At 40.4% G+C, this 27418-nt stretch overlaps 4 protein-coding genes across 5 annotated transcripts in view; 3 read left to right on the forward strand and 1 right to left on the reverse strand.

The window, feature by feature from the left end:
* Positions 1-27418, reverse strand: part of gdap2 (ganglioside induced differentiation associated protein 2) — a 205870-nt gene that overhangs the window by 9248 nt on the left and 169204 nt on the right. The window lies entirely within an intron of this gene.
* LOC306833124 (CD209 antigen-like protein D) lies at positions 50-4572 on the forward strand. The gene is made up of 6 exons (XM_079358212.1): positions 50-280; positions 354-455; positions 1754-1921; positions 2629-2777; positions 3598-3701; positions 3975-4572. Exons 1-6 carry the CDS (start codon positions 208-210, stop codon positions 4123-4125), a joined length of 747 nt encoding a protein of 248 aa, XP_079214338.1. The 5' UTR covers positions 50-207; the 3' UTR covers positions 4126-4572.
* On the forward strand, positions 10990-14401 carry vtcn1 (V-set domain containing T cell activation inhibitor 1). Of its 2 annotated transcripts, XM_079357419.1 has the most exons (5): positions 10990-11033; positions 11208-11272; positions 11947-12306; positions 13458-13709; positions 14053-14401. In XM_079357419.1, exons 1-5 carry the CDS (start codon positions 10993-10995, stop codon positions 14163-14165), a joined length of 831 nt encoding a protein of 276 aa, XP_079213545.1. In that variant the 5' UTR covers positions 10990-10992; the 3' UTR covers positions 14166-14401. The 2 variants fall into 2 exon arrangements, with proteins under 2 accessions (XP_079213545.1, XP_079213546.1); XM_079357420.1 differs by having other exon boundaries at positions 11000-11272.
* On the forward strand, positions 14784-24698 carry trim45 (tripartite motif containing 45). Its single transcript, XM_079358131.1, has 8 exons — positions 14784-15645; positions 17185-17473; positions 17620-17765; positions 17897-18213; positions 20631-20760; positions 21504-21618; positions 21943-22069; positions 23220-24698. The coding sequence occupies exons 1-8, from the start codon at positions 15170-15172 to the stop codon at positions 23372-23374; spliced, it is 1755 nt and encodes a 584-aa protein (XP_079214257.1). The 5' UTR covers positions 14784-15169; the 3' UTR covers positions 23375-24698.

The raw sequence follows: 27418 nt of genomic DNA on the forward strand, positions 1-27418 counted from the left end.
TTATCACTTCAGTCTATCCTGTATAAAGGTACATTTAAAAATGTGTTTTGTATCTCTCCACGCAGCTTGTATTAAAACAGTTGCAATCACACTATTTTGATCACATTTGAAACTTGTTACTTCCTCAAAAATTTGAGAAAGCGTGAACTTGAAACTAAAAGGAGTTCTTTAGCATTCAGACACGCTGCAGAGCAGACCTTGTGAGCGATGGAGGAAATCTACGCCAATGTTGACTATAAAAAACCTGTCGATGCAAGACCTCGGCCAACATGTCAGACAGGTAAGAGTGTTCCTTCTGACTGAGCTGTGCACAAACCTGTTTGATTACATGTCATGCTTCTATCTGTGGTCAGCTCCAGAGAGCTCAAGGAGGAGATTTTACAGAGCTGTTGTTCTTCTTCTGGGACTGCTGAGTGTTGTTCTGCTGGCTGGGATCATCGCCCTCGGCGTCCACTGTGAGTCATTTTTAGTTGTTTTTTTTATCAAGTGGAGCTGCTTTTTTATGAGCTTGAGTCCGATTTAAAAGTCCCCCTCTTTCCCAACTTCATCTCTATCCAGCTCTGGCTTCCCCAGTTCTGTCTTAACCCTTGGAAACAGTTCCCTTATCGTGGAGCTTGGTCTCTTTTACCCGGCCTTGTCTCGGTCATGGACTTGATAGACTGTGGATTTTGAATCAAGACCACCACAGAGAGGCTGTTTTTCTGTGATTAGAAGGAAAAACAACATGTAACTTCAACTCTCTCCTGAAACATCAAAATGCCCTTATTATTATAACAGCATCGACTCCTCAGCTCTTCAAACACGTTATCATGACTTTCTGGTTTAAATTTGTTGTTTTTTTTAAAAACATTTTTTTATTATTGTTACCTTTATATTCCTACTTTCTCTTTTGGTCTCCAGTGTTTCCTGTTTTATTTTGTAGTTCTCTCTCCAGTGTTTCAGGTCTCGTTTTACTTCCTGTCTTTGGGTCCTTCTAATATCTATTAAAACACATCTCCTCGTTCCCTCTCTCCTCTGCTTCGTTTCCTCGTGTCTCTCTGTTTATATCTGTTGGGAGGGACAAAGACGCACTTAATGGAAAGAAGGAAAGGATGTGATTTGGGAGACATGAGAAGAAGCCTTTCTGTGTTTTCCCTTCAGTGGGATTGCACTCATTGGTTTCACCTGTTCTGTGTCACTTCTCTCGTGTTTCCTGTTGGACATTCATTGAATCTTTTTTGACACCTGCGCACAGAGTCATCCACGGTTTGCTTTCTTTTATTTTTAGATTTGCACTTGGATCGTCAATAATCCTTCAGTGTGCTTTAGGCCTCAGTAAAGCCATGGCAATCTTACCCTTGGTCACGCTGATGGAAAATAACAACACCACTGCACCTTTGAATTCATTTACCTTAATAAAAAAAGCTCCCAGACATCTCAGCTGAGGAACCGTGAGACAACAAACATCTCACTTTTTACAGTTCCTGTAAACTGTTTTCATTTAACTTTCCATGAATTGAAAGTCTCTTTTTTTTCCTGTGGTTAGATTAATGTAACCACTTGAAATCATTTCACTTCTTCTTCAATTTTTCTTTAATATCTAAAAGGGAAGTAAAGTTTAAAGGTTTAAGACAAATCACCATTAACTTTTGCCATGATTGATTGATTGCAATTGTATTAATTGTTTTTTACCCCAAGTGTAAAGGTATTTGATGGTAAACGATGACCGAATGTTCTAACAAAGCGAATCAAGTTTTTTATTTATTCACGTTAGCTCACGACTCGTCGTCAGAATTCTCCGCCACCAAAGCCAATCTTACCGAGCGTCTCCAGGACAGAGAGAAGCAGCTGTCCTCCCTGACTGAACAGAGAGACCTGCTGAATGCCAACCTCACTGAAACCACTGAAGAGCTGCAAAGACTTCAGAGTTTGTCCAAACAGAGTGAGTGCGCTTCCTGTGTGTTTACTGCTCACAGCTATTTGGACCATACCGCAGAGAACATGACGCCGTTATCTTCACATCTCAGTTTGCTTTAAATTCATTAATTTTACATGTGTGTGTCTGTGTCTGTTTGTGTGTGACCTTTTCCACTTGAAATATTTTTTAAAAATGTTTATTTTATTGCAAAAAAGTGTTTTCAGTTTTCAATCGACATTTGAACGTGTTTAGAGTGTCGAGTTCATGGCCGGCTTTCGTTCTCCACATGTGGCCGATGACTTTGAGTAACACTATCACCATTTGAGAGAGTTTCACTTCCTTTCACATTTTCATCTGCAATGAAACATCGAATGCACTTATAGTTCCTCCTTAGATTTGCTGTGTGAATGTAACCACATTTCATGGTAAAACTGACAGTTCCTAGAACGTTTTGAACACGTCTTTTCACGTCTTCTCCACAAGTCGTGACAGAAAGTTGTACAGCTGTACAGAAAGAAATAAAGTTTTTCTTGATCCGCTAGAAAAAGATCTGCTGAGACTGTCATCTATGGATTACATTGATGTGATCTGATATTGATGTTGTTTCTGTAAATCCTTTCCAGAATAAATCAGTATAATAAGCCTTCAGTCAATCAGTCTTCTTTGTCTCGTCGGTTCGTTGATGTTTTTAGTTTGTTCTAATTTTTTTATTTATTTATTTATTTTTACAGAGAAAGCTGGAAACTGTCCTACTGGATGGAAGATGTTCGGTTGTTCCTGTTATCTCTTCTCAACACAGACTAAAACTTGGAATGGAAGCAGACAAGACTGCAGAGACAGAGGAGCAGATCTGGTGGTTGTAGAACGTTTGGAAGAACAGGTAATGTGTTCTTTATCGAGTTAGACGTAGACAAGGAGTTTATAGGTCCACAAAAATATACTTAGACTGGTTAAGCAAACTGCATTGCTCTCCTCAAGAAGCCCTACTGAGTAAGGATTTTGTCCACTGTCCCTTATGCCAGTGTACTCGACTTAACAAATAAACCATATTTCAGAGGCAAATTTTATACTTTTGTACTTTAAAATGTCTTTCCTTGGGTTTTCCTTATTTTTACTTTTATTTTTCACAGATTCTCCTTCTCTTCAGACAGTTTACACAAGTCTCAAAGCTCCCCAAAACATGTGTGTGAAGTGTCTTGTTGTAAATCCACTCTGATCCTGTATTTGATCATGTCTATAAACCCCTCTATTTCAGCCCTGCTCAGAACAGGCTGTTTCTGTGTCTGTAGCTTTAAATATGTAAATGAGCTGTGTCTGACCACGCCCCCTCTCTGGAAGGGCTCGGGTGTCCTCGGTGCTTTCTCGCTCCATGTCCTAATGTTTACGGTGAGAAGGCAGACTCAGAGGGTAGAACAAACACCTAGCTGTGGGAGTGTCACCCACCTGGGGGAGGGGCTACTGCCCTTTGTGATGTCATGAAGGGAAAATTACCAAAAGACTTGATCGAGCACTTTTTTTTTAACAAAAATTAAAATACAGGTTCTCTTCCTCCAACCTTGAATTTCGCTCGGGATCAATAAAGTATCTATCTATCTATCTATCTATCTATCTATCTATCTATCTATCTATCTATCTATCTATCTATCTATCTATCTATCTATCTATCTATCTATCTATCTATCTATCTATCTATCTATCAGGAATTTCTAACTAACAACATCAAAGGCGACACCTGGATTGGTCTGAGTGACAGGGACAATGAAGGCACATGGAAATGGACGGACGACACTCTGCTGACTCAGGGGTAAGACACACAGTGATGGTGTGTTGTTGATGTTGCAGTTTTTTGTTTTGGCTCAGTTTTTTTCAAACTGTCCTAACCCTCTCTTTAAACTGTTTAGTACAATTGTTACAACTCTTTCAGGGGGCCTCACAACTCTATGTCATATGAAACACATCAGAATTACACCAAAAAATTGTACCAAAACAAAGTTGTTGTGGTCTCTCTGAAACTCATTCTTGTTTTGTGCAAGTGGGAAATCCTGTGAGAATGATCTTACTCGTTCCCGTCTTATAGGTACTGGTGTAAAGGTCAGCCTGATAATGGTGGAGGAGATCCAAAATGGGGCGAAGAGGACTGTGTCCATTTTGGAGCTGGCAAGAAAAAAGAGGCAAACTGGAACGATCTCAGATGTGATGTGTCCAAACTGTGGATCTGTGAAAAATAGCAACACATTGATGAAGCACTGATACATAAAACATTATTGGAATCATTTACAGTCTGTTATTGCAAGAGGACATTAGCAGTGCTTTCATGTTGTCCATGTCCATAACATCTCTGCTTGAACTATTTTAACCAGAACATTTAAAATCAACAACAGGAAGGACGGCCAATGTCGATGCTTCCCACGGGTTTGAGGAACTGAGATGTAAATTTTTTAAGAGAAGGTTTTAATATGCACATCGCATAGGTGCAAGGTGGTGCAAAAAAGCAGCTGACTGTGGAAGAAGAAGAATCCGCACACTTTCTCAAATGCCGCAAGAAGTTTTGAATTCATCACAACGTTTCGATCAATCACATGAAGAAGACCTCTGGTCCTCGTGGCAATAGACAAGTGAGGGACAATCTTCTTCATCCTTTTTTTTAAACACAAAAATTGAACATGTATATGCATTTTTAATTTGATTGTCTTGAAAGATGGAAAAAAATTTCAACTGTGGTAATAAAATAAATGAATGAACAGACTCATTGACTTTATTTTGAACCAAACAATTAAAAAAAGCAAATAAAATACAAACTAATGTTAGTGTCCAAAAAAGTTACTTTTCAGTATATACCCCTTGTTCACTCAATGAGTCCACATATTACACCAACAAAATGTTATGAAGGTCGTATTTGATGTTTTTCTTTTTTAAAGTTCTGAAACAGGTTGAAGTGAATTTTCAGTGTTCAGAATAAGAGTTAGAATTTTTTTTATTTGTGCAACAACAAAAAATTGTTTTTGGGACTTCAGGGTCTCTGTGTTATGCATATACTCACTTATATAAACGGACTGAGGGACAATCTGGCAGACATGTTTCCTTCTTTTAAAACACTTCCTGTTGTTTTTTTGTAAAGCAGCACAGAAGTAAAAGAGAGGCTAATAAAGTGCACGTTACACAAGACTAACTTTAGTCGATTTTAAGGGCGGCAAAAAATGCTCCATTGATATCTTCACAGGAAGAGTTTATGATGACAAGTTTGCACTTTGTGAAGTCAACATGGAGGTAACACATTTAGTGTTGTGTGGGGGGGGGCGCAGCTGATAACTGAAGAAGTTCTCACAGTTTCAAAGAGGGAGTTTCAGCTGTTTAGAAATATTCAGTTCGAAGACAGAATAAAGTTGCACTTACAATCTATTGGTCAATAAGCTTGTGAATGTACTTCAACTTTATTTGTCCACGAAGAGCGATTGGTTAAGGCATTAAATGCACAGAAGGAAATAAAAATAAATAAAAATACAAAGCTAACAAGATATAAAGGAAAGAGGAAGGGAGTATAGAAGTCTGAGAGGAACATCAGCGAGCGCTAAACCAAGACTAACGCTGCATTTCATTTACATCGGAACTGGGAATGACATCACATTTAGTGTGTTTAGCGAGTTCCAGTTGCAAGTCAGAAAAGCAACATGTAAACCTCCAGGAGAACCTTTGTAGTGTTAACTAATTTCATTTAAATTATTCAGTAATCAGGAGACTCATTCATACATACAGCATATAGTTTAACCAGTCAGCACTTGTTGATTCATCATTAGATTGTGTATGATTAATAGAGTCCTCTTGTCTTTCTGGTTCTTTCAAGTAGAAATCTGACTCTGAAATTTCCCACCAAGGTTCCAAAGCTCTGCTGTCGTCATCATTGATCTCCCCATCGTTAATCAATCTCAGTTCATTCGTCCTGATCACTTCCAGCAGAGGAATACATATTGCCTCCGCCCTTTTTTTCGCTATTTCTAATAACTCCTTGTTCAGATGGCTACTCACTTGGTCTTCCAAAAGATCATGATAGATCACTTTGTAGTGAGGACGTTTGGACCAGCAACAAGTTTGCTTGCAACAAGTATTGCAACTCTTACTTCTGGTGCAACAGACCCGAATGAATTCTTCAATGATCCATAAAACAAGAAGACAACAGATGGCATAGAGGCCGTAGTCCTGGAAAAGAACACAAACAGATAGAATTAACTTGGACAGATAATTACCAAACAATACAGTCTAAGCTAGCCTAACAAACACAAACCTGAAACTGGAAAAAGTATAGCAGAGCGACAGTAATACAACAATCCTGCAAGATGGAAGATGAAAGTTAAGTTAAGATATTCAAGTTTTCCAATCTGTGGATTGGAAACTTAATGTTTGTTTCAGGATTCACCCCTGATAAATTAGAATTAGTCATAAAAAAACACCCTGCAGTTTTGATCAAAAAGGAAATGAGGAAGTTATGTGTAAATTGTTTTTGAGCCTGGCTGTAAACATGCTGTTAAAATTTACATTTTAATCACTTAAAGTTTTTATTTGGTATTTGGATCTAGCCTAAAGTGGACACACCAGGTACTGCAGTTTTCTTGGTCAACAGTTGATCTGATATGTGCTTCAGCTAATAGTGATTTAAAAATAGCATTGCATTGCCTATATTCAGCTTTATATATTTGGCGGTTGTTCAATCAGCTCTCTGATGATGGATGTTTAATTTTGTTGTAATTTTGTTGTTCTTAATCAAACACCAATTACCCAATATGGGATCTTTAAAGTAAAAATGTACATATCTAAACAACAGATAGATAGATAGATAGATAGATAGATAGATAGATAGATAGATAGATAGATAGATAGATAGATAGATAGATAGATAGATAGATAGATAGATAGATAGATAGATAGATAGATAGATAGATACTTTATTGATCCCGAGGGAAATTCAAGTTCAACATCTGGCAACATCATCAACAAAGTACATATAAAAAAACAGCAAAACTACTTTTTTCTATTTTACTTTTCTCAGGAGAAGTGTCAGATCTGAGATATTTGTGTACTCCAATATCTTCTTCCAATGTTATCAGTTTTTCTAATAACTTCAGTTACATGTTAAACACAAGTTAAAGTATACTTACAAGTGAGTCTGTCTTGTACTTTGCTTTGATGCGGTATTCCTCGGAGGTCAGATTTGTTTCACTTTTGCAAGGAATACCAGTTTCTAAGGCATTCAGGTTTGTTTGCAGGCAGAAGTACCAGTCCCCGTCAAACAGAACCGTGGCAAACCATACGACCCACATACCAAGATAGTCAAGGAGCAACTGTAAAAAACTCCAGCAGCATTTGTTTTTTCGACAATACCAAATAGAAAGAGTCCTCCTTTGGTGGCTGGCTTTAGTGATGTTCACAAACCAGGTAAGGATCAGAGGAGGGAGAAAGATGTAGATCAATGCATTTCTATGTACGCCTGCTATGCACGAACAAACAAATTCCATGTCGAATGTGTATTGCAGAATGCAGAAGATGACAACCAGCACAAACGTACTGAAGGCATTCGTAACAACTGCGGCAAGTCTCTGAGGAAAATCATGAGCAAGTTGAGGCATGCTGGCTCAAAGATTTTAGAAGTCCAACTATGAAAAATAATAAGAGATGTGTAAGATCCAGTTCTTTTGTCCTTCTGGGATTATGTTGTCGACGTGAGACTCTCTTCTTTAGCAGCCGAGATATATAGGGGTGTCAATGTGTGACTGTGAGTTTTTACAGAAATCAGACAGTAATTTTTCCACCATTTAACCACAATGTACCTACTTGGTTGTTTCATTATGATGGTACCATGCTTTCACTTCTGGAATAGAACAAACTCAAGCTGTTGAGGGTTTTCCCAGGCAACTTTTATTGAGATGATAGAAGAGAAAAGATCCTCTTTTTTTTTTTTTTTTTTTACCACAAATCATGACACAATTACAGTATATTGCATCATCATGCTGTAAGCCAGTCACATTGTGTAAGGTCACTAGCAGGTAAAGGACCCCGAGCAGATGTGGTACCAACACCGATCTTGCTTGCACTACCTGCCTGTTAGAATTACTTGCCGCTTTTTCCATATGCTTTCTCATGGGTGGATTTAGTTGGGTTTAATTGTCAAGTCTGTCACGTGATAACTTTTGTTCTGATTTTGCACTATATTGTAAAAGAAGTTTCAATCCAAAATAGGGAGGCGAGCATTAGCTAAAAACCTAGCTTGTTGCTAGTTCCCCCATCTGATTTGAATACATAAATCACAAAAGTAAAATTGCCAAATGTAAAGCTTCATGGTGGTTGTCAACTAACCAATGTTTGACAATGCAGTGTGAAAACCTTTCTGATACAATATATGATTAATACACTACAACACATCAAGTATTTATGCTAAGTTAAGCTAATCAACTCCAGTTCTAACATGTATGTTATCAAAGAGGGATCCGCCTATCATTGTATCCTCTAAATTTTGAAAACAGACTTTACCCCTAAATTAATACATGAAATACACAACAGTTACACAAGAGGTAAAGAAGCAATTTGTAAGTTATCTACTTACACCAAAAAGTGTTATAGCGATTGAAGCTTGCAATGATGATTCTGCCCGAACCTTAAAACCCTGGACGTTTTTCAAACAAGCGCTGGTTAAATATTGGAGACGCTTTTGAAAAATGGAGCGAGGACACGGAAAGGTTTACAGATCGATCCAGAGCTGGCTAAACGCTGAAGCTTCAGCGTCCACAACTTGAATGAGCATCAAACTCCATAGAGACTGCAGTACCCATTTTAAACACTAGGTGTCAGTTACACACAGCTCCTTTAACTTAATGCAATTTTTTCATTGCAAAGTAAAAGTACAAAGAGAAAGATGGAACGTAACATTTACATGGCACGTCAACTTATAGATACCAGTTTACATGAGTTACACATAACAACACACTTTTACGTCCTCCATCTTTACAAGCAGTTTGCATAGGATTCAACTGAAATGTCTGTCTTTAGAAAACAGAGATAGAAACTGAAAGGCTTATTTTCACATGATTACAAAACGTCTACGGTCATTCCTTTATGTCATAACAGCAGTCGCATGCAAACTAGAGGTTGCCAGAATTTTTTTGTGGTCATTAAATGTGACCGTTGAGTTGTCCTGGTTGTTTTCGAGTTTTCATCTTATTTCCAGTAAATCCATATTTTACCAAACCCTGGAGTTGAGCGTTGTATGACCTCTTGTTTTAGTCTACTAACAGTGTTAGACTCTCTCTCTCTCTCTCTCTCTCTCTCTCTCTCTCTCTCTCTCTCTCTCTCTCTCTCTCTCTCTCTCTCTCTCCTCTCTCTCTGATGTCTTCAAAACAGTTTCACCTCACCATATCAAAATTACATTTGGGGCAGAAGTCGCTCATCCTGTCGGGACTCGTGTTTGGAACTGGGAGTTGCTGGTTCAAGACCTGGTGCAGGCCATAATATTGTAATTGGTCTGATTGCTAAAGAGTTGCCAGGGATATTTAACCCCCAACAACCCTGGTGCACCTCGTATGAAGCATCTCTCCACGAACGCATGTCCACAGGTCTTGTTGTGTATGTGTGTAAATCAGTCCTATGGGTGGAGAAAAATGTAGATGTTCTCCACCTTGGGTAAACTGTGTGAGGACACCGAGGGTAAAGCATTCTTTTGTGCTTACTCACCTGTTATTATTATTATTATTATTATTATCATCATTATGATATTATTATTATTATTAAAGCATAATATTCTTTTCCTATGTGTAAAACAAAAATAAGATATTTTGCAAAAGAAAATATTAAAATAGAGTATTTTCTTTGGTAAAGGAATGGTGCATACCTTTTGTAAAGATCTTCAAAGATAAACTACTGTAACTAATGTGACTGCATGTCAACATGTCTGAAGAACACACCTTTAAGGTAATATTTACTCATGGTATTAAAAGTGCTGCGAGCGAAACAAAACATGCTCACTGTCACACACTCACTCACTGTGGAGCGGGAACTACTCGATGAGGAACCGGAGTGTGCGTGTGAATTATTTTTGGAGAAACAGTGGATATTTCACAAGCATGACTTGACTTTTTCTTTCTTTTTCTGACCTGGGAGGTTTTTCTCTGCAGCCATGGCTTCCTTTGGGAACATTATCTTCTACAGGTGTGGCATTAAGGTTTGAATGTGTTCTCTGCTGATTACATTGTGAAAACGTGAAGCAGTCTGCAGTATAGTCATAAGTAAGTTCTCTTTCCAATAAAGGGGGAAAAAGATGCAAAAAGAGATTTAAACGACTAACATGGTTTTAGTAATTCAAATTCAGTCATTATGAGAACAACGGACGTAATGGCAAAATAAAGTGCAAGTTGATGATGGTTGATAAAACAATACGTTATGATGCAATATGATGCGATTCAACTCAACACGTTATGATATCACATAATCAAAACACCAAAAGATGTTCTATGGTACAAAAAGAGTCGATGTAATTTGATGTAATAAAAAACAAAACTATTCTGCTCTATAAGTCATAATACAATAATAAAAGTTTTGAGCTGTTATCATGTGATAAAAAAAAAAGCATGAGTAGAGTGACACTACAATGTATAACAAATACAGCGTGATAGGAAAATATGAAAACAATACAGATACTAGTGCTGTCAAATAATAAACATTTTGTAATCCTGATTAATCCCTGTCTTTGACTAGTTAATCGCAATTAATCGCATTTTAATTGCATAGTTATTTTTTTTGCATTTAAAAACTTTTTTTGTTGGGCTTTTATTTTGAATTTTTGTATTGCCTTAAGCTGAGGGTATATTACTTCCTGTTTGAATTCAAACCAATGGTAAATAAAGGAGAGAGATATACTATAAGATACTATACAATACAAAATAACACAATTCAATTCTATACAATATGAGGGTAAAAGGAGGAGAGGATACAACAAGTTACAATATAACATGGAAATGTAATTTAAAAAAAAAAAACATCAAACATTAATGACAGTTTGTTAAACAAGTCTTAACCTAGACAAGCTACAAAAACAACATTCTTCTGAACCACCAATGCATCAACAACACCAAAATAACAAAATAACTTTTTTCTGGTAATGTCTCTGTAGCTGTGCTTCAGTCAAAGTTTTAATGCCATAATTCAGACGCCATGTTTTAAGTTTTACAGTAAATCCTCTTTTTTGGGTTTCTTAGAAGTGTATCTGATCTTAATGAGCAGAAAGTCATTCATAATTATTTGTGGGTTTTTTTGTTTTTTTATGCTGTAGCATGATCATCCTCATCATCTTATTCTCAGCCCTCATCATCCTCCTCTTGGCTTTGGCTTTCTCAGGTGAGACTTGTTTATCTTTGTCAGATCCTGTTGTCATTAGCGATGACTCTGTCGCCCTCAGGGGACAAGTGGGTGTGCTCTGAACTCACTCTGTGTTTATCTAAACTTCACTCTCAGGTTTGACAACATGTCATAAAGTGTTTTAAACCATGTTTGTGTGAATGTGTCCTTTTAAATAAAGTTCACTTCCAAATTCCTCAATACAGAATATGTACACTATACAATATATACCAATACATAGGGGATGTGTTTAGGATGACACCTATTGTTTTCTTATTGGTCAAGTGTTTAAATGCTGATGTTACAGAATTTTAATGGCTGCAAAGCTGTGATGACTTTTTCATTTTAAAAGACCTTTGACCTATGGTGCACCATGACCACAGCTGCTCTAATATTTTAATGTATTTCTAGGATCTCTGAGGACCTGACCTCTGTATCATGAGGCATATCGCATCGTGGCTTCTGTATCATGATATGTATCGTATAGTGGGGTTGCAGCCTTATAGGACGTACAGCTGTTCATCGTACTGTAATCTATGATGGTTGCTTTATATGACTATACAAATGTTTTTGACGTTGTTTTGCGTGCTGTTAATCAGGCTACGAGTTCTGTGCTGTGTCACATAAAGCTCATCAGATAGCCCTGAAGTGTTTTCAGTGTGTTCCTCCCTCAGGCGAGTCCTCCGAGGTGACGAGCACCAACACTTTGCCCATTGCCAACCTCGGCCGTGACATCCTCCTCAGCTGCAACCTGAACGTCAAAGCTGAATTAGCCAAACTGAGACAGGTGTCGGTCACGTGGGAGAAGAAGAACCTGAAAGGACTCGTTCATCGTTATCAGGACGGAGCTGCGGATTTCGTGGATCAGGACGCGCAGTTCAAAGGGAGGACTCAGGTGTTCCCCGAGGCTTTGGGGTACGGGAACGGCTCCTTGCTGCTGCGAGATGTGAGGAGCAGCGACGCGGGGGAGTACACCTGCACGATCAGCTCCTCTGAGGGCGGAGGGACGGTCAACATCAAGCTCAGAACAGCAGGTAGGACGACAAGTGTTTAATGAGTGAAATGAATCTCCCTGAGAACATTAGCAACTCTGAATGTTAACTTTACATTTTCAGCATTTATTGAATCCTATTCTAACTGTGCTTTGCTCTATAGTCTGCTTCCCTTTAAAAGACAAGATGGTGCTGCATTGTTAATAAATAGAATCTAAATAAATTTAGATCTTCTTAAAGCTGTATTTTAACTTAGTTTATGGGCAACTTTCACCATGGGGCATCGAGTAAGGATTCATGAATCGAGTCAGGAAACTTAATTTGTGGTTCAAATTCAGTTCAGTAAAAAGGCTATAAAAAAAAAACCCACACATGGGTGCTGAACTGTCTCCCCGTGTGAAAATAAAGAGTCAGCACAAAGGGAGTGCAGTCTTTAATTAAGCAGCGATCAGGAGAACTTATAAGTGATAGAGTGCAAACAGCAACTGTCAGCATCCATGCTGAAGTGATGGACCCCAAAAAATGCCCACTGAATGACCACAAGGGTTCAGTCTAAACTTCCAACTGAAAACTCTGCACTGCATACTGAACTGTGGCTTTTCTCAAAGGGCAAGAAAGTCCACTAAAGGATGTGCGGTTAGAGATAAGAGGAAGTGAAAGGGTAAAAAATAAACAGTGATCTTTACGACAGATGGCTCAAGTATTAAGGAGGCTTTTTCAACTAATTGGCCTCCTGTCCTGGTTACAGAAAAACAGAGATGAACAGAATCATAACACACATATGAGAAACTTGATGGTTTTTGGTTCACGTGTTTTAAAATAAATGTGAAATATGTGCAAAAGTTGCAATAAAGAAGCTGTACAGTGGTGCAGGAATGTGCTCGTGCAAGTGAGTGCAAAAGGGCTGCAGGAAACTTTAAATCCTGGAGATAGTAGAGTAGTAAATGCAGCGCTTAAAAATCCAAAGTAGGGAGATAAAGAAAACATTTATAGTCTGCTGATGTCTTTACTTTTCCATATTCACTTTATGTTTTTTCCTTTGCACTGAGGTTTTGGGAGGCTGACTCCAAAAGCACAGGAAGTCACATACACACTCAATTCGTCCATTAATATTTACAGTCCAAACTTTTAAAGCCAATTGCATATGCGCAAAATATTTTCATGACTTAACCTGCCCACCTCTGATGTTTAAGCCTTTACAGCCCCCACGTTTAAGTTCTCCAATGGCGTCCTTGTGGCGAAGGCGAGCAGGTGGTTCCCAGAGCCAAACGTCACGTGGACAGACGAGGCTGGGAACGTCCTGAACGGGAGCACGAGCCTCACACAGAACTCTGCGGGGATTTACTACGTGACCAGCCAGCTGCAGCCGGTCAACGTCAGCGACACCTACACCTGCAGGATCGAAAATGAGCTGGTGTCTGCCGTTTCTAAGGCAACGGTTACAGGTAATTAACCACCATATGATGTGATCGCTTTGCACATAATTTCTAGGAACAGTGTTCAGTTTGTCATTATGTGGAGACGTACTCAACATGGGACAACGGGTAAGTGGTTCTGAGGGAGCTTTAAGTGTCCATCGCATTTAAAGAGACACACACACGAGAAGAGAGCGTTCAGAGAGAGCTGGTTTCTACAGCTCAAAGCACAGCACAGATGTTTCACTTAGACCACAGGGGGGCGCTGTTTTAAACGCTGGACAAGGTGGATTATGTGTCCTCTATGTGGTTTGCAGTAGCATTCCTCTATTACCAAAAGATTTTCCCAAATATTTGTTTTATTAACCCACAGATACGGAAGTTTTTGGCAGGACGTACTTCACCTTCAGCGCTGCATCGACCCTGCTGGCGTCCATTTACCTCAGCACTCTGTTCATCATCCTCTGCACCTGTTATCTTACCTGATCACACAAGCACTCCTGTGTGCGTTCATTGATTTAAGATTTGATAGAAAAAAACGTGTTAAAAGTAGAAAAAAACAGTACAATATGAATATGTCGTGATTTGTTAAAGATTATTAAACTGTGTGTTGTTGCCATGTAACAACATTTATCTCTGTGTTGCATTTTCTTCCTTCCAACAGCATTATAAAGTGTTGTGTTGAAAGGGTTAATTATTTGTAAGTAAAAGCTTCAAATCTCTATCAGCGTTTGTTTTCCTTTATTCATTTGTCTTCCAAAATCACAATAAACAGGATAGACTATCCTTTTAAAAGAAAAATTTAAATATTATTTATGTGTTTTTTTTAATTTTCATTACATTTCAGCATGTAATAACATTTTTTTTTATTATTTTATTATAATTTTTTGTTATTCAAAATAAAGTAGTGAACTCTCATTTTGATGAAGTGCAGTCAATGATTTAAAAAAAAAAAAAGGTATTTTGGAAGTAGTACTCCTAACCTTACAGGTATTTTGAAAAAAAAAAAAGCTGAATTGCCATCTTCTAAACTAATATGTATGGAAATGTATTTTCCTAATTCGATAATGACAAAAAGAAATCTATCCAAAAACCTGTTTACTTCTCCTGCCAGTAGATGGGGTCAGTCAAAGTCCCAGACCGGTTTTAAAGAGTTCTGGGAAATCTTTGGACCACCCCCACAAGTCATCGAGAAGCTTCCTATTGGTCCGGTGGTGAGTGAGTTGTCCTGTGTCCCACAGGTCTTTGAACGCAGCACAGACTTCTGCGAAGAAAAGTGAGACTTCACCTGCTGAACATTCACATTAGTTTGGGAACTTTGTTTTTTTTCTCCACATTGTAGAAAATAAGATGTTTGAAGTTGATATAAGGTGTGTTTATGCAGAAGAGAGGTTAAGAATAGGTTGACTTTGAGTTGGTCCAGGTTTTTGGAGCTCGGTGGGAACACTGGTGGTATACTGGTTTGTTTTTGAAGTCTCCACAAGTTTGACATGTCTCGGTCCGAAAAAGTAGAAAACGGGGAACAGCCGGCGTTCAACTCGGATCACGAACTAAACGGAGCAATAATGAATCCAAAAGCGTTTTGTAAAGTGTGTAAACGCCTGTACCGGGACCCTAAAATCCTCCCCTGCCTGCACACCTTCTGCTCGGACTGCGTCGGCCAGCTGGAGCCCTTCTCGGTGTCCTCCACGCGCCGGGACTCTCCGGAGGTCCGGACGGGTGTGGAAGAGGACCGACCTGCGGTCACCGTCACGGTTCTCTGTCCACAGTGTGACTCCGAGGTGGACCTCCCCCCGTCCGGACCTCCGGGGCTGAGCACCGACCACCTGGCTCTGGATGAAGTCTTTCTGGAGACCCTGGTGACGAATGGCCCGCTGGGATGCGACCTCTGCGGGGAGGGAAGCGCCGAGAGCCGCTGCGAGGTCTGCAGCGTCAACCTGTGTGAGTTCTGCTGCCAGGCACACAGGTGAAGTCTATTCTACTCTACTCTATTCTAGTATGGTCAAGTCTATTTTGTTCTACTCTATTCTAGTATGAGTAAAGTCTATTCTGTTCTACTCTATTCTAGTATGGTGAAGTCTATTCTGTTCTACTCTATTCTAGTATGGTGAAGTCTATTCTGTTCTACTCTATTCTAGTATGGTGAAGTCTATTCTGTTCTACTCTATTCTAGTATGGTCAAGTCTATTCTGTTCTACTCTATTCTAGTATGAGTAAAGTCTATTCTGTTCTACTCTATTCTAGTATGAGTAAAGTCTATTCTGTTCTACTCTATTCTAGTATGGTGAAGTCTATTCTACTCTATTCTAGTATGGTCAAGTCTATTCTACTCTATTCTAGTATGGTCAAGTCTATTCTACTCTACTCTATTCTAGTATGGTCAAGTCTATTCTGTTCTACTCTATTCTAGTATGAGTGAAGTCTATTCTGTTCTACTCTATTCTAGTATGGTGAAGTCTATTCTACTCTATTCTAGTATGGTGAAGTCTATTCTACTCTATTCTAGTATGGTGAAGTCTATTCTACTCTATTCTAGTATGGTCAAGTCTATTCTACTCTACTCTATTCTAGTATGGTCAAGTCTATTCTGTTCTACTCTATTCTAGTATGAGTGAAGTCTATTCTGTTCTACTCTATTCTAGTATGGTGAAGTCTATTCTGTTCTACTCTATTCTAGTATGGTCAAGTCTATTCTACTCTATTCTAGTATGGTGAAATCTATTCTACTCTAGTATGAGTGAAGTTCTGTTCAGGATATGATTTTATTAACGATTATATTGTTTTGTTAGATATATTACATGATAGTGTGTGTTGTTCAATTTAGGTCTATTCTGTTCTGCATGCCATGTTTCTATGTTATTCTATTTCTGTTTGTTTCAAGACTTCTTTTCAGGCTTATTGTGCTTTTGTTGGAGTGATAGGAGAGAGAGAGAGAGAGAGAGAGAGAGTGAGAGTGGGGTGATGTGTGAAAGTAGCCACAGTTTGGATTCAAACCCGCTCCGCCTGCTTCTGTACATTGTGAAAGCAAACTAACCACTTGAATTTTTTAGTTTGTATTGTATTTTTTGTTTGTTTTGCTTTATTTTTATTTTATTTTTTTATTTGCTTTCTAAGTTTTCTTTGTTGGGTCAAAAGTTAGTTCTATTTTAATCCCGTCCTGTGTTTACGGGTGGGTTAGTTTTTCTCACAGATAGTTTCTGTTTGGTTCTAGTCTACAGTATTTATCATCGGTGTTGAATCTTTTTCCTCATTTACTTTTTTTTAGCTAATACAATTAGAAACATCATGATCTATCTTTTGTCAGTCCCCGGTCTAACTTCGTAGTACTGTATTCTGAGCTGTCAGGCCTTACAGGTGAGTTTGTTCTGCTCTGTTTAGTGCGTCCACTGACACACACACACACACACACACACACACACACACACACACACACACACACACACGCAGCATGTAAGAGTGCAGTCTGACATACAGTATACTTCCATGTTTTCTCTCCCCTCTGCAGGCGTCAGAAGCGCACGGCGTCTCACTCCATACAGCTTCTGGAGGAGCTGAAGTCTCGGGGTCGCCTGTGCCGTCCCGTCCTCTGCCCCCTCCACCCGGGGCAGGAGCTCCGGCTCTTCTGTCCGCCCTGCGACCTTCCCGTCTGCCTGGAGTGCTCCGCGACGCTGCACCGTGACCACCGCTGCTGCCCCACCAGCGATGTCATCGATCGTCACGGAGACCGCATCCGAGAGCTGGTCGCTGTGCGCCTTCAACCTCGCCTGGAGCTCCTGAAGGACTCACTGCAGAAGGTGAAACTTGGTCTACACACACTCGAGACTGTTCTGTTTGAAGGTCAAATATTCGGCTTATTAAACCTAAGGGACTTTTATTTTTTAAGATGTCTAAATATATTTAATATTGATTATCCGAGTCAAACTAAAGAATGAAATTACAGGTGGACATATCCCAGGAGGCTTTGCAGGCACGGGTGGATGCAACAGCAAACGAAGTTAGGGCGTTTGCACGAGCCTACGCCAGCGCCGTGGAGGCTCACTGCTTGTCTCTGCTGCGCCGCCTGGAGGAGCTCCGCGTGCAGCGCAGGTTCGACCACCACTAACCCGACCTGAGCGTCTTTGAATGCAGCATTAGTCACATTATAGGTCAGGGCGTGTGGGTTTGCTGAGCAGATCAGAGACTCTGTTTGTAACCTCCCGACTGTCCTGGGCCAACAGGAACCAGCTCCACCTGCAGAGGGCTCAGCTGCAGCAGGCTCTGCTGGACGTTGGCGGCGGCGTTGAGTTCGCCGAGCGTCTCCTGAGCTGCGGCTCAGACGCTGAGATCCTCAGCGCCAAAGGAGTGACCCTGAGGAGACTCAGTAGCCTGGCAGAGGGCGGCTACGACCCCCATCCAGCAACTTTCACCCCCGATGACAGCAGCAGCATCAGCTTCCTGCCCAGGGAGCCGGCGGGGGAGGTGGAGGGCTACCCGGTGGTCGGAGTGATCAACTCGAAGACGATGGACCTCAGCAAGTGTACCATCGAGGGCGAAGGTAAACCGGTGAAAAGTGACAGAAACAAAGTCACGGTTTCCTACTTTGCTTGATACAACCCTGAATGTGATCAAGTCAGGAGAATTCGAATGCTTCATTCATTAATCAAAGGAAATATTAGCTAAAAACAAAATGGCGTCTACTTGGTGTGTAGTGTGTGTGATGAGGTTGAAGTTATAGATTATGATATCTGATCCTAGTATCTGTGTTTTTAAAAAGGTGTATCATCATGTGGGTTCAGTTTCACCACGTTGTTGTTTTTACCCAGAGAAACTTTTTTTTTGATGGATATGAACTCGCCAAAAGCCCGGTACGAATACCACAACTGTTTCTAGAGAGAGAGGATGCGGGCGGGCTGTGAAGGGGGGGGGGGGGGGTGGGGGGACTGTGGGGACTGAGTTCATAAACACTGTTGTTACTTTCCTACTTTGGTTCAAAGGCAGAAATTCCTGTGAGACTGAAGGAATGTTGAGGTGACTGAGCAAGCCTCGAGGCAGAGCAGGGAGGGGGATGTTAACACACACACACACACACACACACACACACACACACACACACACACACACACACACTGTGGAAGAGTCAACACGGATACAATCACTGCCAACACACAAGATCCCAAAAACCAACACACACATTTCCTCAGAAGACGTCGTGACCCGGGAAAGGAAAGTTCCTTTTCTTTTTAATTGTGGATTTATTTTCCATTTTCACGGGGGAATTGACCCCTCCCCCTAATATCTATAATCAATATACTGCCCATTCTGATTACAGCCGATGAGGTGCTGCATGACCTGTTCATGTTCAGTGCTGTAAGGACGAGGATTATACCTTCATGTAGGGCTTTACAAACGTTTTCATAAAAATCTAAAAATATAGATTTGAGAGAAATAAAAATTATTTTCAGAGAGATTTTTTTTCCTCAGAAATAAAAATTGCTTTCTCTCAAAACTTTTTTTATTCTCAAATATTATTTTTTGCTATTGGTATAAATTTTTTTTCTCTCAAACAATTTTATTCCTCTCATATCATTTATTTTCTCGCATGTAATAAAGACACAAATCTAACTCCATAATAAGCAGCTGGAGACACTTAAGCATGCTGCACAGGCGTGAACAATATATAAGATTATACAAAACACATGTATCAATGGCTCTAACACCTCACGTTTGTTCTGTCATTAACTGTGACTCAGTGTCCAGCAGGGAACTTTCCATTCAGCCACACTGTTTTCTTCCTGTGTTTACTTTTTGTCCTTCGGCGTGAGTAAAGCGTCTTCCTCAGTCGTTTAAGCCGTTTAACGCGGGGGTGAATTTGTGTGTTAGGAAAGCAGATATCGGGGGCTGTCCTGTTTGTTTGTGTGTGTGTGTGTGTGTGAGTGTGAGGAAGAGGTGGGTTCTGCACAGCAACAGGTGATAAAGGGGGACAGAACAGCTGCTCTTGTGATGGGAGCAGCTGCTGGGTTTGCTCGGATAATTCTCACCTATGAGAGCAGCAGCGAGGTCGAGGAACGAGCAGCAGAGTTGTAGTTCTTGCTGCAGCAGCAGAAGGAGGTTTGAAGAGTAGTAATGTCTGTCCCTGATCTTGTGTTTGAGTAGAGCGAGCCCAAATTTAAAGGACCATTCTCCTCTTTGAATGAAATAATAATGCATGCTTCGATGGGGACTTTAAGAGTCAAATTGAATCCTCAGATAAGTCCCTCATACTTTAGGTTTAAAAGTGCAGCGCCGTGGTTCTTCTTTGTTTGTTTGTTTGCAGGCTGCGTCGTCTCTGTCTCTTTGTCCACGTCTTGTCTTGTTGAAGCACCACTGTCTGTCTGAGAAGAGGCCATCATTTAAATAATTAAAGATCTGACTCCAGTCACTGATCTAACAGCTGTCAGGTTTATCAGTTCTATGTGCAGAACTGGATGTGCTCATTAAATACATAGTTATTATTATTAAGAACATATTTAATTGTATATTTTCTCCATCTTTACAGATTCAGACTGTAATTAGTTTAAGAGTTTAAACTGATCATTTTGAATCCTTTTACACTAATGGAGATGTTTAGAAGACTGATTGAATATGATCTATGTGACTGTCCAATGAGGATGCAGGGAATTTAAATGATTTTCTGCCCTTTATCAGAAGAATGGTCCATTTTACTGATTGGGAGTAATTACCTCCAGTAATTCAGACCAAATCATTCATGCACATTTCTCCTCGTGTTTGACATTTAAAGGACTGAATAAAGACTCGGTTGGTTGTGAACATACTTCCTGCTTCACCTTCACATGTTTTTTTGTTTGTGTCCATAAGTGCACACATGTCCAGGCTGTGATAGAAGACATGTGGATGTCTTACTTGACTGTATTAATGTGTTGTGTTTGTCTGTGCACCAGTTTGACCTCTGACCTCTCACTCTTGTGGTCACAGGTGCACAGAGGGCAGAGGAGGGGCAGCTGGCTCGCTTCACCCTGGTGTGCAGAGACTCGGCGGGGGAGCAGGTGTCGCGGGGGGGCGAGAACGTCCTGGTCAGCATCGTTCACAAGGAGAAGAAGAACAGGTGAGCGAGCTTTTCTAGAACTTATTCTTTTAATTTGTCCAGGAGCGGATGTCATCAGGTGGAACCCAACCATCACTTAGTGTTTCCGACCTTTAACCACAACACTCTGGTTGGTGGACTAATCACTTCCTGTCTGCAGCTGGCCTTCAGATTCCCTCCTCCCAGCCTGCTCCAAATCCAGCAGGAGACTCATTGTGCCTCCTGCCCCATGCTGCTTCTTATTCGCTCCTTTAGATCCAGGCCCAGACTTCACGAGAGCTGCCAGGCTGACTTGGCAGGACAATCTTTACAACTGATTTCCACTCGGAACAACCATGCCTGCCATCCTCTGCACTCCTAAACCAGGGACTGATACTTTAAGCCTCTCTCTCCCGCAGCACTCTCAGTCTGATCAGAATCATTTTCCTGCACTTGGTTGACTGCAGTACAACGACCTGGGTGATGGAGGTTTGTTTGTTGTTAACACTTGCAGAAACACTGCAGTCTTCGCACCATGTCGACCCCTCAAGCCTCGGGACTTGGCGGTTTTCAGAGCGTTGGGCTTTAGCTCCTTTGGTAGAGAAAGGCTAAAGGAGGAGCAGATTTAGGTTCAAACTGTTTGCAGTGAATTCTGAAAAGGTAGTTTGATGAGATTGGATACGAATGAAACGCTCCTTATCCTTTTTTTTTTTTTTTTTTCATGCATAGAAACAGGTGATCAGATGTGTGCAATGAAGTTGAATTGTTCTGTTTCTTTCCTTCAGCACGTTGGAGACGTCAGTGGTTGACAACAGCGATGGATCGTACGGCGTCTCGTATGCGCCTAAAGAGCCAGGCGTCTACTCGCTGTGGGTTTGTGTCAGAGCCCAACATGTCAAGGTACGAAAACGGAACAACAACAACACAGACTGGTGTTTTTTATTTCCCCTCCTCTACATTTGTAATCGTGAAGTCTTGCAGCTGACGTGGTCAGATAGTGGAGTTGTGAGTTGTGGCAGCTCACAGTGTACCGCCTCAGGGCTGCGATCCTCACACTGACAAATTAAACACAAGTAGATGAAATTTTCTCCAGGCCAAAAAAAAAAAAAAACCCACAAACAAATTAAACAGATTTTGTATGACTGCTCTGATGTTAACTTCACCTGCTGGGATGCTTGATAAATACTTTCTTTATGAAATGGAGCCTTGCATGTGTGCTTGCAGGGTTCTCCCTTCACGCTGACTGTGAAGAGGAAGCTGAGGCGTCACAGCGGGACGTTTCACTGCTGCTCCTTCTGCTCCAGCGGAGGAGCCAAAGAGGCTCGCTGTGGCTGCCCAGGAACCATGCCAGGTACCAAGAGGACATTTCACAAGTGTCTGCACAGTTTACATGCAGCGGATCACAATGAGCACACACAACAAGCATGCTTTGATTTGTCTTTGAGAGGATGATGGAGAATGAACAGATGGAACAACTTGGATCCACAGTTAACACTTTTATCATTGACTGAATTCGATTATTTAACACAGTCAGACTTTCCTATTGTGCTTTAATCTGATGTCTTTATTCATATCCAACCCGCAGATCCCTGTGAAGGCATGATGTTTGATAGTGTTAGCGCACACATTCAGAATCACTGTTTTCTTAGATGTGATTTCCCTGAATTGCCTGGAAGCAACATCTTTATACTTTTCCCCATCAGCCACATAGAAAGAGAAACTTCTCTTAGAAATGTCCCCTGGCCCCCTTTGTGGTGCTTCCTCTCCTGTAATTAAGAAGAACTGTTTTTGCTGTCGTTTTGATAATCAATGTATTGTTCAATCGTGAAAATCTCGACCAAAGTTGAACTGTCATTATTTGGGAAAAGCGTGAAAATGTTCCTTTCAGGTGTAATCAATCAAACTGTCTCCCTAAACCCTTAATGCCTCCTCCTGCCCACCTTCTTCAAGGTCTGAACACATCGACTGTATACAGATGGACAACAGTCCTCCCATTGCTTAAAAGTGAAGCCAAAATATATCCACAATAAATACTTCAAACATAATAAAAAAGCTAAACTAAAATAATACTAAAATAAATCATGTTTGAGGAAAAGGTTTTGTATTTTGACCTATTAGTTTGACCTATTTGCCATCTGTTAACATGGAGGAGGCGGAGCTTGTGACCTGTACTGCAGCCAGCCAATAGGGGGAGCTCCAAATGTTTTGGCTTCACTTTTGGGTAGCTGTCATGTTATCCATCTTTTTATACAGTCTGGTTGAGAATTTTTTTTTTTGGGGGGGGGGTTACGTTTATAAAAAACAAACAACAACATTGAATAGCGTTAACTGGCACCTCAGTGTTCTTTCTGTTTAATGAGAAGACTGAATTTGCAATATAAAACAAGAAAAAATATTTCCTGATTTAAAAGATAAAAAATAAAAAAAAACTCTTCATGCTGAAAGAACTTTAAAAATCAGTCGTGGTTTTGATTGGTGTTGTGCTTGTGGTTGGTCTGTAGGAGGATTTAAAGGCTGCGGTCACAGTCACAGAGGACACCCCGGGAAGCCTCACTGGTCTTGTTGCGGCAGCACCACGGAGCAGTCTGAGTGTTTGCCTCAGAGCGTGCTGGCTGCTGTTTCCCCTCGTGGTCACTTACGGACGGTGGAGCTCTAAAGGAGGACACAGGTGAGACCTGTCGGGATGATGATGCACGTTGATAACGGATGGCAGCAGCAAAAAACGAGGTTTGGGGTTTGAATCTCAGGCAGACAAGGAAACATTTACTCCTGGTTTTAAAATGTCTTGTAATGTTATCGTTACACAAGTTGTACACATCTGTGTCTATAACCTCCAACGACGGATGGAAAGTGGAGTTTGGATTTCGCTGCTTCATCCTCGATCTTTACTGGAAGGTAAAGGCCTCAGCTCGGGCCCTTCAGCAAAAAGAAAAAACGTGATGAGGTCTATAATACATGTGCCGGGCTGTTCAGGCTCCTGAGATTGGAGGACATAGTTTTTGTTTTTTGGGTTGACGCTTGAGGAGGAAGTCCAAAGACAGGTTTAGAAAACCAAGCGTAAAGAAGTTGTGAAGTGCCTTTTTTAATAAGACAAAGGAGTCATAAATAAATACTTTAATCACAGCTGTAAGTTTCTCCATCTGAATAAAATGTGATAAAAGCTTCTTCAGGACACCTCGATGAGACGTTTTGTCACTTTGCAATGTTTTTATACGTTAAATCACGAAGAAGTGCCTCAAATACAAATATGATGAAACTTTTTATCACTCAAAATATCATCTGCACTGATCACCGTGTTGTTAAAGATCCACCAATCATATCTTAGCTTTTACTTCACAAGTTTATTATTATTATTATTATTATTATTATGAAACGTGTATTAAGAAGTCAGGTCAGCTGGATAGTTAAAAGTTAAAAATGTCTTTTGTTCTCATGTGACACATTTCTAACACTGACGTATAAGAGCAGCATGTTTACTGCTTTTTCATGGTACGATCAAAGTGAAGATACAGTTTGTTTAAAAAATAAATAAATAGAAAAGTGTTTACATAAAATGATTTCTACTTGTTTTTTAATTCTTGAAGAACGTGCGGAGCTGAAAAACACTGTAGATTTATTTTTTCCTCTGGATTATTCAGAGACTGTAAATCACAACATTTAGTTCTTCACGTTTAGTGACCGCATTGACTTATGAAAAACTCGTAATGAGCTCTTAGATGCCTTTGTGTATTTTTTGTAAGACGATAAAGTAGTCCAGAGTGATACTTTCTTTTGTGGTCCAAGCTGTTCACACTGATTTCTGTAACGCTCAGCGCTCTGCTGCTGTTTCTTTTCTCTCACAGGCATCAATTCATCCGAGTGTGTACTTACTCAACTGTTTTGCCTGTACATGTGTACTGAAAGTTTGGCGAAGGAAAGAACAGCCTTAACTCCAAGTGCGTTAACAAATTTGTAATAATAATTTAATTAAAGAAAACATGAAAGAAGACTCGAGTCGCTTCCTGACTCTTCATTTAAACACTGACATGGAAAGACTGATGAAGACTCCCAAACATGTGGACGTATCCCTGTGAGTTAAAGGATTTTTATACGACATCAGATCGCTTAAACTTTGTTCTTCATCCGGACAGTTCCTTCCTTTCTATTAGCTGTTGGACTTTTGTCCCTCGTCCTTGAAGAGCACCTGATTCCTCCACATTTTTCCACCCTGTGCAGCACTCATTGCTTCCCCCTCCTTTTTTCCACATGGCATCCTTTTACTCTTCAGTACGTTTGTAAGTTCCTCTCCAAACCACCAGGGGGCAGAAGAGAGCTGTATTCTCTCCCCTCGTTCTTTCCTGCCCCCTCTGCCTGCGGCTTTATGTTACCCTGCTTGTTCCTACAAATCATTCATAATCGCCGTTCTCTTTAGCTGCCTTTACTGTAACGATCCCCAGCTAGGAGGCTTCTGATGAATACTGCATTATCATGGAAAGTGTCTTAAGTGTCTGAAGATTGACTCTCCTCATATAAATGTTTGATGAATGGGGGACCTGTTTCAGGAAAAAGAAAAAAAAAAAAGCCATCGCAGAGGAAATTATATCAGGAGCGGTGACACTGCTTAATCAAACATAGTGATTGTTCAGCTAAAGCAAATTGGAAGAGATTGATTAACAGACCTTCATTTAGTTAAATCTGGGAATTGGAGGTCACTTGCGGGATAAGGACACACCTACGCACACACCTTCACACACACCTACGCACACACCTTCACACACACCTTCACACACACCTTCACACACACCTACGCACACACAAACTTGAAATTTCGATTACGTGAAGGCAGATGTGGGTTAAAGATTAAACAATCTTCCCTTATTATAGATTTCTCATTTCCATCTCTCACTCTCTTCTCCCTGAACTCAATCATGTACAAACTGAGCCCCCCCCCCCCCCCCCCCCCCCACACACACACACACACACACACACAGAAAACAGGATGTACAGAGAGAAGGACTTATGTCAGACCTCATAAACCTCCTTCATCCGCCATTGAGCCCTCAACCGATGTAGCTTGTAATTGAGAGAACCAACGATCATGACAATATTGTCTCTCAGGCTCAAGACATCTTTCCTAACATTCAATCTTTTACATTTTGTGCTTTTTATGTTTCCATGGTTTGTCTGCTGCGCGTGTCTACAGAGAGTGACAGAAAGTTCAGCTGCGCGTGGAGCTTAAATTTGGCTCACCTCATCGTGACATGCAGGGACGAGAAAAGGAGGAACTGCAAGGACACAAAGAACATACAGCGGCATCGTGTCACCTTAAATCCACATGACATCAATCGTTGGGAGACACTTTATCTCGAGACTGCAAAGGAACAGCACCAACCTCTATCAGTGTCAAGACAGGACACACACACACACACACACATACTGTACATTGAAGGTCACCTGAAATGCACCCTGGTAAAAACGGCCCTGAGAACTTGAACTCTGCTACAGAATGAAGTGTGTGTCGATGTGTAAATAATTCATTGTGCATTGTGTTAAAATTAGCCTGGTGTCAATAATTCATCACAGAGTTTAGTTTCCAGACTTTGTTACGTAACAGACGACACAAACGATGCAGCGCCTAAATCTCGGTCAGCTGAAGCATCGCAGCGAGGCCACTCTACTGTTATCCTTCTTTTCACAGCTGCACCGACTGACACAGAAAAGCTTCCGATATTCAGAAAGAAGTTCCCTCGTCTTCAGGCCATGCCGGCTGAACACACTGTAACCTGATTAGAGACAAAGAGGTTAGGCCACAGTCATGGCAGTAATATACTTATTGAGCTCTAAATGGAGCCGAGAAGTTGTTAAGAAGCAGTGAGGCTTGTTTGTTTGGAGTCTGAGATCACACACACACACACACACACACACACACACACACACACACACACACACACGTGAACACACACACACACACACACACGTGAACACACACACTGCTGATGGAGGAAAATGAGAGGCTCAGTTTTCACATTTGCCACTAAAACAGCTCTCACATAAAGTCAGTGTTTTTTCTTTGGAGGGGGGAGGGGGGGGGGTCACAAAAAAATAAAAAACAATAATGACAATTTAATGAAAAGAAAACTTCGATTAAGTAGAAAAATGAAGTTATCATTTATAAATAAAAGCACATAAAGGTGGTGAAGAATATCCATTACTACTAAAAAATGCAGCCTGAGAAATAACCTTCACCTTCAGCCATGGATGTGAAATCTGATGGTGATGTGTCAGGTTGATATATGATTGTTGTGAAAGAATCGACTTTGGGGGCGGGCTGGAAAATTCATTTATATTCTGTTAAAGTTTCCTCTTTGGGATGCATGGTGTGCGTGTTCTGATTTTATTGTATTTTTTTAAATGGATGACTGGTCGTGACAGCCACATTTTATTTTGATGTTATATTTTTATTTTAAGCTTTTCCTCTTTTTATCTTCTTGAACCTTGTTCTACTTTAGACATGAAAAGGTGGATATTTCTGAGAGCAAAGTCAAGATCTTTCTTTAGTCCCGTCTTTAATTGAACTACATTTATCTTACTGCATGTGTATGCAGACGAAGCAAGGCAGCTTTATTTTTAAAGCAAAGAAAGCAGCCAACTCAAAGCATTTAAGAAAATTAGAGAATGTTAAAAGTTAATAAAACTTTTAAAACTTGGATGGACTGACGAA

This window comes from Symphodus melops (genome assembly GCF_947650265.1).
Source record: "Symphodus melops genome assembly, chromosome: 12".
NCBI classification, from domain to species: domain Eukaryota; kingdom Metazoa; phylum Chordata; class Actinopteri; order Labriformes; family Labridae; genus Symphodus; species Symphodus melops.

Coding starts and splice junctions, on each gene's coding strand:
- vtcn1 (XM_079357419.1), top strand. CDS start 10,993: ATGCATCAACAACACCAAAATAACAAAATAACTTTTTTCTG. Junction 11,034..11,207: donor AACAAAATAACTTTTTTCTG/GTAATGTCTCTG, acceptor TTTATGCTGTAG/CATGATCATCCTCATCATCT. Junction 11,273..11,946: donor CTTGGCTTTGGCTTTCTCAG/GTGAGACTTGTT, acceptor TTCCTCCCTCAG/GCGAGTCCTCCGAGGTGACG.
- LOC306833124 (XM_079358212.1), top strand. CDS start 208: ATGGAGGAAATCTACGCCAATGTTGACTATAAAAAACCTGTCGATGCA. Junction 281..353: donor TCGGCCAACATGTCAGACAG/GTAAGAGTGTTC, acceptor ATCTGTGGTCAG/CTCCAGAGAGCTCAAGGAGG. Junction 2,778..3,597: donor TAGAACGTTTGGAAGAACAG/GTAATGTGTTCT, acceptor TCTATCTATCAG/GAATTTCTAACTAACAACAT.
- trim45 (XM_079358131.1), top strand. CDS start 15,170: ATGTCTCGGTCCGAAAAAGTAGAAAACGGGGAACAGCCGGCGTTCAAC. Junction 21,619..21,942: donor TCAGAGCCCAACATGTCAAG/GTACGAAAACGG, acceptor GTGTGCTTGCAG/GGTTCTCCCTTCACGCTGAC. Junction 22,070..23,219: donor CTGCCCAGGAACCATGCCAG/GTACCAAGAGGA, acceptor GTTGGTCTGTAG/GAGGATTTAAAGGCTGCGGT.